At 39.6% G+C, this 12,595-nt stretch overlaps 1 protein-coding gene across 6 annotated transcripts in view; it reads right to left on the bottom strand.

Annotated features, from left to right (window-relative positions):
• Nucleotides 1-508: 508 nt before the first annotated feature.
• Nucleotides 509-12,595, bottom strand: part of arhgap21a (Rho GTPase activating protein 21a) — a 110,786-nt gene continuing 98,699 nt past the window's right edge. For all 6 annotated transcript variants that reach the window (XM_077244228.1, XM_077244227.1, XM_077244226.1 and 3 more), the window contains 9 exons: nucleotides 11,781-11,939; nucleotides 11,582-11,660; nucleotides 11,327-11,400; nucleotides 11,141-11,230; nucleotides 10,597-10,722; nucleotides 10,449-10,490; nucleotides 8,110-8,215; nucleotides 5,233-5,264; nucleotides 509-4,113 (listed from right to left, as the gene is read on the bottom strand). In XM_077244228.1, coding sequence (XP_077100343.1) covers nucleotides 2,512-4,113; nucleotides 5,233-5,264; nucleotides 8,110-8,215; nucleotides 10,449-10,490; nucleotides 10,597-10,722; nucleotides 11,141-11,230; nucleotides 11,327-11,400; nucleotides 11,582-11,660; nucleotides 11,781-11,939 — 2,310 coding nt within the window. In that variant the 3' untranslated portion in view covers nucleotides 509-2,511. The remainder of the gene's footprint in view (nucleotides 4,114-5,232; nucleotides 5,265-8,109; nucleotides 8,216-10,448; nucleotides 10,491-10,596; nucleotides 10,723-11,140; nucleotides 11,231-11,326; nucleotides 11,401-11,581; nucleotides 11,661-11,780; nucleotides 11,940-12,595) is intronic.

Raw genomic sequence — 12,595 nt, forward strand, 5'->3', positions numbered from 1 at the left:
ATTCATAAACAATTCAAATGTTTAATGCATAATCATTACTTTTGCCGGGGTTTTTTTGTGGCAAGCTTATGCGTGCGTTGAGATGCAGAATAGGCAATATATTACGAAAACGCTCATTATGGTTTAGCATTCTCTCCCATATACATAACTTCTAACCCAACTTCAGTCGTGCACGGGGCAGCCCTACTTATTTCACATATTTTCTAACCAGTACATCACTGCGGCGTTCTGAGCAAGCGGCGCTTAATCTTAATAAAGCTTCGAAACTGAAAAGGACAACCGGCTTCCGGTTCAAACCCGCTATGAATCATGGGTAAATTCGCTAACCAGGAAAGAGGTGGATACTAATGAACTTCTTTACAAAACTTAAAGAATAAAGTGAAATTGGAACAGTTTTTTTAGGTAAATTAGGTAAACACCAACAATAATGAAGAACAGGACTGTGTCCAAACTAAATGACTGCGAGACCTAAAGTCTACGTTATATAAACTACCAATGACAATGAGAAGACGCTGACAAAGATAATTTATTTCCAGTGTTTTTGTTTTCTTTGCAGTTGGGAGTCACACATATGAATATTCAGAGGTAAGATGATATCTGCAAACATAAGTATGAGGTCATGCATACTCTTCCGAGGAATCACATGCTGGCTACACTGGTCAGCTCGGACAAAATATGTGACTTTTTAACAAAGGTAACATACACAAAGAAATATACACATTTAAGTAATTGCCTCAATAAAAGACCAGGGTAAAGACATATCCAGTGGCAAAGCACAAAATGACTTAAGACTATGACTGAAGAAGCAGTGGAAGCGCAGGGTCTGCTTTTGCATCGTTTTGTATAAAAATTTATTTTTCTTCTTATTTTTTTTCTGATAAAATTCAGTCATTCATTCACAATACACATTCCATATTAACAAACAAAATTAAGAAATGGCACCTTTCCTGTCACCAGAACCAGTTGAGAGGCACTTTTTTGTAAATAAAACAAAACAAAACAAAAATTCCTTGTAATTTAACGACTTATTTGCTGTCAGTTTGTAGTTTGCATTTCAAATGGTTTAACATGATAACCAAAGTAAGCCTGGTACTGCTACAGATGTTCAGGCTCTGGCGCTTTCGGTTTAGCACTTACTTTAATCCTGTAGAAATATAAAAACATTTCATTCTTCTTCCACATTTATGTCTGGCTGTTATGATGCACTGTAAAAGTGGTTTCCACAGCACACAGCTCAGAAAACAGCCCATATCAGGGCTAACCTTCAGAATAAAAAACAAAATACTTCAAGTACAGACATTATTTACATTTTTTCACTAATGAAAACTGCAACAAGCAATTTACGTGTTAGTCAATATAACGGCAAGCATATTACATTCTTCATATGAGTAACATCAGGAGTTTTCTTTTTTGTCCTAATCTTGGACAAGATGCCTTTTCTTTTCCTTTGATATCAGTATCCTTCAGTTTCGTAAATGCCTGTCTGTCCAAAAATTGTGCTGTCGCAGCAGCAGAGGCTGTAGGTAAACATTGGTATTGTACAGCCTCTGAATATCAGGCCACTTCACCGTCATGCATATATTACTAGCTTTCAAGAAAAGGTCTCCAGTACTGATCCAAAAAAAATAGAGTCAGATAACTCAAAATTGTTAAAATTACTCCAGTTACTTTTTTATAAGCCTATACATATAGATATATACAATTTATATTTATAATATATATTCATATTTATAGATACTTTGTTGAAAAAAAGGACAGGGGGATCGAAAATAAAGGTGGAGTAACCTTAGCTCTAAGTACATTCATTCATTTTTAAGGCCTGATCACACCAATGTGCATGTTTGGCATGAAAATTGATAGAAAATCTTGATTTTCACATGTTTGGCTTCTTTATACCCATACATAAAAATGGCAGGTTAAATAAAAAAGTAATCTGACAGTAGGGGGCGCTTATAGAAAAGCGGAAATACCCCGGTGACCCAGGTACATAAAACGCTGCGCAACTATCAGAATCTGACACCCGCTTGTCACGAGGAAAGAAATTTAAACAGTATTTACATGATTTTAAACAGCCATTTAGATATTTGTATTTGCTATGATGCTTATCAAACAGAGACAAGAGACCTGGTTTTGGATTCTTTTTCTGCTATTCACAGCCGTTTAGCAAAATAGTCTCTTTGTGAGCACCACCAAGCCGTAGTTTTATCTAAAAGCAGCGGCTCTAGAAATGTGACCAAAAGCGCAAATCTTAATGGTTGCCCAGTTTTCTTTGAAGTGCAGTTGAAAAGAGATTATAACCCCGTGTAAGAATTCTGTCACACTGACAGCATGCAAATGTTCACATCGGTCTGAACAGATGCAATAACAGTTTGTGTCAGTCTGAACAGATGCTGTTTATTTAAATGAAAATGTTTATCGCACCCAATTTTCACACCAAACATTCATCTTGGTTTGAACAGGCCTTTACACACATTATGACACACTTACACACATGCAGATGATTATTTTCTTTTAAAGATATTGGTAGAATCGTGAGCGCACCACTTGGGCTCCTGACAATTTCTGTGGATGAGCATCAGCTCCAGAATTCAGGCTGTTTTTAGATTTGCCCTTTGATGTGCCTCCGTTTACTTGTTCAGAGCTGGATTGAGGACATGGAGAGGCAGAAGGAGTAAGTTGCTCAGCACTTTGCACACCTGCATGGGTATCTCCGTCTGTTGTACTTATCCCAACTTGACCTTCCAGCTCTCGACTGGTTCGACGATGCTCACAAGCAATCCAGTTACGGATAGACAAGTCTTGAGAGTCGCACTTGGGTTTAAGGCGCTCCACAGCGGACAGTTCGGCACCTTGGTCCACCCCACCCTGTTCCCTCCAGTCATGAATGACATCCAGTTCAGCAAAATCCCGCTGTCCACCCAAAGTATGGCGTCGCCGGATGCTCTTCTTCTTACTACGCGTCTCTGTAGAGCGGGCTTTCTGCGTGCCAACACCGAACATATCATCAGCGGAGGCGCGTAGACGAAACTTGAGTCTCTCTGTGATTTTAAGATGCCATGCTGGCTCAACTCTGTCCGATTCAGTTCGCAATGGGGCAGTCAGGCTGCTGGTGGAACGGCCTCTCTTCATCACTTCCAGAACTCGAGACAGTCTATTTGATTCATTCTTGCTGACCCCGCCACCAGCTCCTGCCTCCACAGATGAATCGCTGTCCGTCTTTTGTCGCAGGGATCGCCTCCTAGACAGAGAGTCACATTCTATCAGTTTATGGGAGGGTAGCAAGCGGCAAGCTAGTTTGGGTGTGGTGTTTCCACTATCTTCCGTGGTTGGTATGTCTAGTCTGGCGATGCCAGGGCTAAACATTGGGAAGTCACTCTCGCTGTCCGTTTCCATTGGTCGTCCCTCACTGATGAGCTCACTGCGCTCATCATCTGCCTCGTCTCCTCCACGGCTTTCAGTCACAGACTGCACCTCTGGGCTCAATGTGATGGATTCTATTCCCGTCAGGAAGGTGGTTGAGGAAGTGGTTGAGTAGTCTGAGGTAATAGAGCTCACTTCTGCAGTCACTGAAGCCCCCCCATAAACTAGTAATAACTCAGGGGCCGGGGGTGTTGTTGTGCCCCATTTCCGAGGTCTGGTTCTGGGACCGGAGGCTCCAGAGCTCATGGTGCCTAAGTCTGAGGTGGTGTCATCTAACTGTGAAGAAGGATCCGAGACGGATGATTTGGGTGGACCAGAGGTGCGGCGGATGACACCAGGTGAACATGAGAGCTTGGGCAAGGGGGAGAGAGTTGAAGAGGGTTTGTCTTTCATAAAGAAAGAGTTCCTGTGCTCCTTCTTGTTCTTTGGGGTGGACTCTGCATTCATGCTGTTGTCTCCTGCAAGTGATTTTCCGCATGGGCTGGACCTGCCTTCCTCCTCCTCCTGGCTTTGGTGATTCTGCTTTTGAGTTGGGTTCTTGGTGAACACAATATCAAGGTCGTCATCAGAGCTGCTGGGTTGCAGCTTCTCCTTGTGCTTCTTTCGTTTGCGGTTGGCTGCAGCAAAGATGGAGGAGACTCGTGGCTGAAGGAACTCGCGGCTGCAGTGGTCCTTCCCTGATCCCCAGGAGCCCTGGACACAAAGAGAAAGAATAAGTGACCGATTCAGTCACAAGGAAAACAAAACAACCTTGTAATCCAATGAGCCATAAAGCACTGTGGCCTAGCGAGAAAACATGGAATAAAAAGCCCAACCGCTGCCCTTGCAGGTAGCTAAACCCAGAGTACTCCACCTGCTTCTCTGATAGCAGCACAAATCAGAGGTTGAAGGACCGAACATAGAGAGAAACATTAGAGACAGTTACAGAACTCCAAATGAGGCTTCTTTTTCAGAACAGCCACATAGCATGAGCAGCACCCGCAACACCAACAGCAATGACACATGGAAAAAGCTGCATGGGTTGCATTTGAAAATAAAGCTGGAGCCAGATGACAAAAAAGGGAATGGGAATCGGAATCCATTAAATGGTTCTTCTAGTACTTATGAGGAAGTACTACAATGTACAATATACTGTATTTTTTTTATATTATATTTGTTTTTTGTTTAGTATTGTAAAAATACTAAACAAAAACTAATAATTTCGCTAAATATTTTCTAGCTTTTAAATGTAGTTTATTACAAGTCTGTCCAATCGTTATCTTCCTATTAGAAAATACATACTAAATATTGTCATATGGACAACTTCACATAGCAATAATACTTGTTTGACAAAGTGATGACTTTATTCAGTGAATGCCAGTCTTATTAATCCAGTTATTAATTCAGTAAATGACAGTGAATATATGCTGTTTTAGATTAGTTTGAGAGACTGATTCATTAAATAGAATGTTATGCGTCTGACATTCAAAAAAAATAAAATAAATAAACTTAGCTGAACGTCATGAAGATAATTCAGTTGTTACTTCGGTTAATACTTTTCTAAAAAATGGTTCTCGATTTCCACCCCTAGGCAGAAATGCTTAATGCACGCTCTAGCAACAATTAATTTCCCCGTTATACTGAATGCATGTTCAATGTTCAAAGCATGACATAATGGCCTCTGATCCATCTGTCCAATGTCTTTAAGATGGCAACTGGCTCTCGGGTGCTACAGTGGGAGTCGTGGAGCGTGTCAGCCTGGTGCAAGAACTACACTCACCCATTATACCTGATTTATCAGAAAATTGGCCACAGTCCAGGAATCAAACTCACCTTAGATTTAGCGGAGTCACTGGTTGGTGAATCTGTGGAGTAAAAATAAATATAACACATGGTTAGTGGCTTGTGCATGTCCTCAAACTGATCTCAAACAAACTGATATACAGAGAGAAGGTGATGAGAGAAACGTATGCATTAAGAAAGGTTGTGCATGACGAGGAGAGCGCGGCAAACAAGGAAAGAGAGGTATGGTGAGCAGGCGTGCATGCAGACAAACAAGTGAGCGATGTTTTGTTGGAACGCTCAGATATATATTCACCAGTAGGGAGCAATCTTTCACGAGTAGGACCATCGAGCAAACACAAACAATATAGTAACATGAATCTGGCAGGAAAGGAATTTTTGTGGTTGCAAAAGAGATCAGATGAACTTGATGAACCTCTTTATGAAGGAATAAGTGCAACTAATAGGATGCATGGAGAGTGACACAACACCACAGAGCACAGATGAAATGATAACGGTCTTGCAGAAAGTGTCAGTGACGGATATCATTGAGTGATATTTATTATATGATCTATAGGAACATCTGATTCTGACATACTGAGATCCTTGAAAGCAGTTATACAGAACCTTGATTATCTCAATGATAAGAAGAAACTAGACCATTTTTTAATTCTATGTATATTTTAAGTAGAAGACACCTAGAATTTAAAGTAATCAATACAAGTTAAACTCATCTTTGTCATTCTGTGTCAATTATCACAGAAAATAATTTTGACTCGTCTTTAAGTAAAAATGCATTACCAGTAACCCTGTAAACTTTAAAATATACACGTGTGTATATATATATATATATATACTTAATATAGACCTTCTGGCTATTTACATAATATATGGATATTTATTGAACCTACTGTACCCTACATCTTGGTCATGTTAACATGTATAATGACACATAACCAGAAGTTTTTTCTGTATATAACAGTAATCCAACTGATAAAGGCCCATTTAGACAGCTTTACAACTTGAATAACACATAATAGCTTTAACAAAAATACAAGTTTCACATACCTTTCAACCATTCCCCCTTAGACTTCCATTCTAAGTGCATTACAGTACAATTTTACAGACAAGTCAAACTTATTTTCTGCATGTCTCAGATGCTGTCGATAGCTTTACTTGCTTTAAGCCAGACATATTATTTTAAGTGGGAAATTTTGCATTTCACCAATTAAATCTACAACCCTTTACACTCAAGTACTATGTGCATGATGCAGAAATTATTAAAAATGATTGTTAAAAATCTACATTAATTGAGGCGATAGACAAGGGGGGTTGGTTGTTTAATGATAGTGTTGATTCTGGTCTATTGTGTGCTGTCGTGACCGCAATGAAGACGAGACACTCACGGCATGAACCAAGGTAAGAAGTGACAGGGGTCAGAGAGGGGCTAGCTACGCAGAAAAGATGACACTATGGGAAGACAGAATGCCAGCAAGGAAAAGTTCAAAAAATGGATTCACTGATGTCTTTGCTCCCATTTCATTTTCCACGGCAAAGACTACAAATTTTTGGAGGCTTATTTCTTCAGTGTCCAGCCGAGCCCCCCTGAACACCCCTTGGTGGTGACAAATGGTATGACCGAGTGATATTCAGAGCCGAGTAGCATTACCATGCTGCCTCTCCGTTTGGCCAGCGTTTAGAGAGAGAGAGAGAGAGAGAGAGAGAGAGGGGGGCGAGAGACGGCGAAGAGCCTTTGAGACAGCAGCACTGCTCTACGCCAGGTAAACTCACAAACCACTCACGCCCCACAGAACCCAACACTTCTGATGCGCTTTCCCTTTGCACTTTTTTGCTCTCTTTTCTCAGTCGCCCACGTCATAAAATGCGAGGGTGTCGGCAGACTAGGCAGCTACACTGCGGGCAGCAGTCCTCCCTCTTCCTACAGTTCCAGCTGCCCATCACGGAAACTATTGAGCCCATCAGTGACATCACGGTGTGATAGACTCCGCCCACTTGGCCTGTGTCAAGATCAGTATGTGTGAATGCTGGGAAAGCCTTTAGGACACGCGACAGAGGGGCACTAGGGACAGAGGGATCAGAGATTGACAAGCGTGCTCTGCGGTTTGGCCTTGGCTGTTACTTTGTTCTCTCTTGGAGAAAGAACATGACGTGTTAGTGCAGAAGTCAGCAGAATTACAGAGATGACCCAGTGGAGTTTGGACACGTAGAAAAAGAGACATACACACTAAATGGTTGAATCTCACTGAAACAGTCATATTTCTCCCCAAAATTAAAAATACATTTTTATTTTGCATATAGTAGCCTATTCAGAGACCATTAGGGTTGTTTTACATTTTCTTCCAAAATTCTCATTACATTAATGCTTCTGAATATTCTTAATTGTCATGGATGCAAAACAATCTTAAATGTTAAAAATTAATTTTCCTTGTGCGAAATAAATAAATATATATATATATATATATATATATATATTTTTTTTTCACTTATTTTTAAGTGAAACATGACAGTTTTTGACATGTTTTGTGAGATTCACAAAACAGAAATGGGATTAAGTCAGAAAGTTTCCAAATTGACAAATTAAATTAGCTAAAGGATGGAGAGGAAACAAATCATAACCAAATAACTCAAGATCGCACCAAGCAAGCTAATGTAGGCAAACCATTTATAACATGTTGCCTAACAAACTCGCACAGGCATTGTAATTAAGCCATAGCACAGCTTTTGTTAAAAAACATAGAGAAGCTGCTTCTGTTCTCAGGAAAGCAAAGCAGTTTTCATCAATATTAAAAAGAAAGTTTAAACATTATTGTAGCCGTTTTGTTTTAGTTTTAGACATAGTTATACTTTGCAGTGGGGTGTAAAAGGTGAACCCGTGGCAGAGAGGGTCCAACAGAGGACACATGTTACCTGACACTTCCCCGGGAGAGGTGCCTGTCCGGCCGATGTTGGTCAGCAGGTGGTCGATGTTAGGCACAGGCTGAGACTCCACAGCACTCTCCTCCTGGACTGTAGTCTGAGTAGACACACAGAAAGAACCATTCACTGAAGAGTTGCAATAGCTTAGACAAAGTAATGAAAGCACAAGGAGAAACTAGTTTTTACACTTTCGGAAGAAAATGAATAGGGTGATGTAGGGTGTTTTGGGTGATTTTTAGTGTAGGAGTTCTGGGTGGATGCTAGGTGCTACTTGCTCAAAAGAGCACATCCAGAGATACACTGCAAAGTTTAAAGGTCCACTGAAGTGCCTTGGAACGTGCAGGACATATTGAATGGCTCCTCCCCCTTTTCAAATAGCCAATAGTGTTTAGTTTACCTCACAGAGTGCAAGTCGTACTTGACAGCACGATGGAAGCGAAATCCGAGCGCTGATGATACGTTGGATTCAATAGTAGAGGTGTGAATAGATTCTAGCCATTTCATACTTAACCAATTGGAAAATGGAATAAAACTCGAGCGTTTTAGCAACTGCCCATTTTATACTTCTGCGTCGAACTCACGCCATAGCTACGCCGTAGGCTGTGTGTAAAAGGCGTACCCTTCGGCGTACCCTGACGTGCACCTAACAAAAATGTAACGCGGACCGCAAGCACTGTGATTGGTCTGCTAGAAACCCTCTCTCGGGTTTCACATGCTCCCTCTGCAAGTGTAATTGTGCGTCAACGACGCAGAAGTATAAATGAAAACCAACGCGTAGCCTACAGCGTAGAGGCTCTGACTTGGTCCTACGCAGAAGTATAAATCAGCCTTTAGTTTTGAATGCTTATATCTCCTAAATGCAAATATTGTCTTTGCTTTTGAACACACCAGCTTCTTCATTAACTTAAAGTTAACATATTCATACTAAAAGCTAAAAAACTTAAATTTAGATTTCAGGGGGCCTTTAAGAGTTACTCAGGGTTAGGGGTTTGCTCAAATCTATTTTCCACTGTTGGGCCAGTGCGAGCCAGGGCTGAATCAAACTGTATATCATCATCCATGAAATGATGCGTTCTGAGGATGTTTGAGTGATCTCTCCCATCTCTCTACACTGTTATCCTTCAGTCAGAGCAGCAGAGGGAGCTCACGAGCAGAAAACAGGAGTTGTGAGTTTTATGAGTTACGTAATTTAAGACATACACAGATGCAAAAATCCGGTATCAACAAAAGCAGAGGAAAGAGACAGATGAAACATGAAACCAAATAAATACACGATTATAATCATAATATGCTTTGTCTAAGTTCTTCAAGCAGTCTCAGGTATTTTCTATAATCATATGTGTATTTATATTATGGCAATGAATAAGTAGCTTTTAGCACCGCATATATATTTTTGCCTCATACTGTGGTCAGAATCCCGATTGGATCACAATTCACACTTTGCAGTCACGTGACTACCATGGATAACTGGCGGGCAACAAACGCTGACAAAATGGCGACAAACAGTGGCCAGCCAGGGGAATTACAGCCTTGGAAATTTCCAATACTACAATTAATTATATAGTGAGGCTATTTTGTTTCCATAGCACATTAACAAAACGTTTAATGACACTGATAACACTAAAAACAATACAATTACTAAATATTTATAATATCACTAAAATGATATAGGCCTAAAAACAGTCTTTTGTTCGCGACAGCGACAGATGCAGCGACAGATGCTGAAAGTTCAGTCCGTTTCTACCTTCACTTTCAGAGAATGAGCGCGTTTACATGCACGTTCTTAACCCGATTATGCTGAATAATAGTGCATCCAATCGCACAACAACTATCTGGCATGTCGTTTACACCTCAAAACACCAACTTTTGTATATTAAAACTGGCGACGTCCTGGCAAGATCCTTGATTAGTTTACTGGGTTTCGTTGCTAGAGAACGACATTCTTGCCCGCCAGCCAGTACTTGTGACGTCACGTGCAAAGTATGAATTGGAAGGTATTTCACATATTTGCTGGTGTCTGAAGTGAGTTTTGAGATAATTTTTTTTTTAAATGTCTTTAATAACGAGGTTAGCTGCTATCCTGATATGAAAACATTTGAAAAAAGCATTGGTGTTGACAATGAAGCACCGACGAGGCCCGATCAAGCCCCGGAAGTGACAGTGGAAATGCGACTTGCCCAGGCACGCACTAGCACACTTGCTTTTGGCCCGACAGTGGAAACACAGCTCATAATGCCTACCTCAGCAAGCACATCTGAAAAAGGATTTAAAAAAAAAACAACTAATAAAAGAAATAGTGGAATAAAGAAAGCATCTGTACTAATACACACCGTAGGCTCCTTATCACCCTCCTCAGTGAAGAACCAGTCGTACTGCAAGAGAAAACACCAGACTTCTTTCAGAAATGTTTCACCAATGGTCAAAAACAAGACATATAAAAGTTACTTTCTTTTCACACGAGAAGAATGAAGAACTCACATGCTGAATGAGCGTTTCTACAATCTTGTATTGGTCTGGCATGTGTGTCACCATGTGAGTCATATTGTCTTCAGATGTTCTCACTAGTGTTGGGCCGAACACAATGGCCAGATTACGTGGCTCCATCTGACACAATGATAAATGAGCAAAATGAGACATTTCTCCCTTTTCATACTGTATATGAAAAACAAAGAGAGTGTTCACGTGCATTCTTGTTCCGTATCTGTCCTGGTCTTATTGTGTATGATGTACAGTAACCCTTTTTCGTTGATGTCACCAAAAGCCCTTTTAATTTTCAGCTATCCTTTCCGATACATTTTTGGTCCATAAAAAATCAAGTTCCACCACTTTTGAATATCTTTTTTTCATGCATAAAATGTATTTTCATGCTTTACCTAAAAAAAGAGCTTGAAAGTAAATATCTCCATCACTGAAAATCTGGCAAAAAGCTTGCAATGTCTCAGGAGCCCTGTATTATGTGTTCTTCTCCATTCTGTTTTTGAACAGAGGCACACATTCTGTGTACATCGCGAAATAGTTTTACCTTGTTTTTTTCGGAATTATCAGCCACAGTTTTGAGATGTGCCGAGAGGAACTTCAGTGTTTCATAATGATGATCAGGCAACTCGTGAAGCTGAAGAATGAGAGGTTTATTCAGGGCTTCCATAACATACAGGGAGATTATTATCACTGAAAATAAATGTTGTTACTGAGGCAAACTGCTGCTTACCAGTCTCTTGAGCACTTTGAGTCTCTCTACAGGATCATCTATTCTGTTGGCATCAATAAAGTCTGCATACCTATCTATAGAGGTCATGAAGGAACATTATTTTAGCTGTGACAGGTCAGGTGTTAAGGTCGCATGCCTATTTCACTCACAGCCACTAGATGGCAAACTTTACAATTAATGTTGAGCAAGAGAAAAATATATAAATACAATATGAGTCATAAAGATCCTCAAGCAAGGGAATTCCAAGACTTTTACCATTAGTGAAGAGGGGTTCGGGAAGTTTCCTGAAGAAGGATTTGAGTAAACTGCTGATCACATTCAAGTCCTTCCATTTCTGTCCAAGAATAGAGAATGTATTAAAAAAAAAGAAGAAGAAGAGGAAGAAGGACCTCAAGCAAAAAGCAGAGAAAATGTTAGACACTTGAACTAGACAGAGACATAAATATACACTAACATCATCCTGAATATCAATGTCACCCATGCCCTTGTGATTGAGCTCTTCCTGCATGATGGAGATGGCAGAATTATTTCCTGGCACTCTGTATATGCCTGTGTATTCCAGTCCTCTTTCTTCCACCAGGTTACAGCACACTTCAACTATCAGAGGAACAAACTAAAACAAACAAAGTTCAGTCAAATACCTGCAAGGCAATATAAACCTCCGAGACTGCACGCCATATGAGAGTGTGCTGCTTACATAGACAAATATGACTCCAAAATCAGCAGTATGAAAAACATATCAGTTTCCAAATGCAATTATGTTCATCCCACACACTTAAGTAAACAATTACTCTTTAAACATTATTAAACACCAACAGCTAAAAATATCACAATGGCAGAGAGCTCACTCACTTGTAAAAAAAAAAGTTTAATTGTACTGAATGTGCACTTGAAGTGTACTTCAAATCTTAAATGTATAAAAAAAACTGTACTTGGAGATATTATATTAACGAAAGGAAAGCTCACTTAAGTGTACTTTAAGAGAATGCACTTTTTAATGGCTAAAGGTTAAGTACACTTTCAAAAATTGATCTCTTATAATGTCAAAGTATATTTTAAATCATTGTTTTAATCAATTGTCACATTTAAAAAAGTATTTGATGTGTTGACTAAAATACTAAAGCACATGTAAAGTGCTTGATTATAACAGTAGTTATTCTATATTACATTTAAAGTTCATATATTTTAAAAGTACTAAATTGCTAATTTTAATTACAAAAAAGTTTAAATAGAAATGTAATTAAAGTATATTTTACTTTACCATAAATG

Source organism: Siphateles boraxobius, unplaced genomic scaffold (genome assembly GCF_051911475.1).
Source record: "Siphateles boraxobius isolate OS27281-9 unplaced genomic scaffold, OSU_SipBor_1 26, whole genome shotgun sequence".
Lineage (NCBI taxonomy): Eukaryota > Metazoa > Chordata > Actinopteri > Cypriniformes > Leuciscidae > Siphateles > Siphateles boraxobius.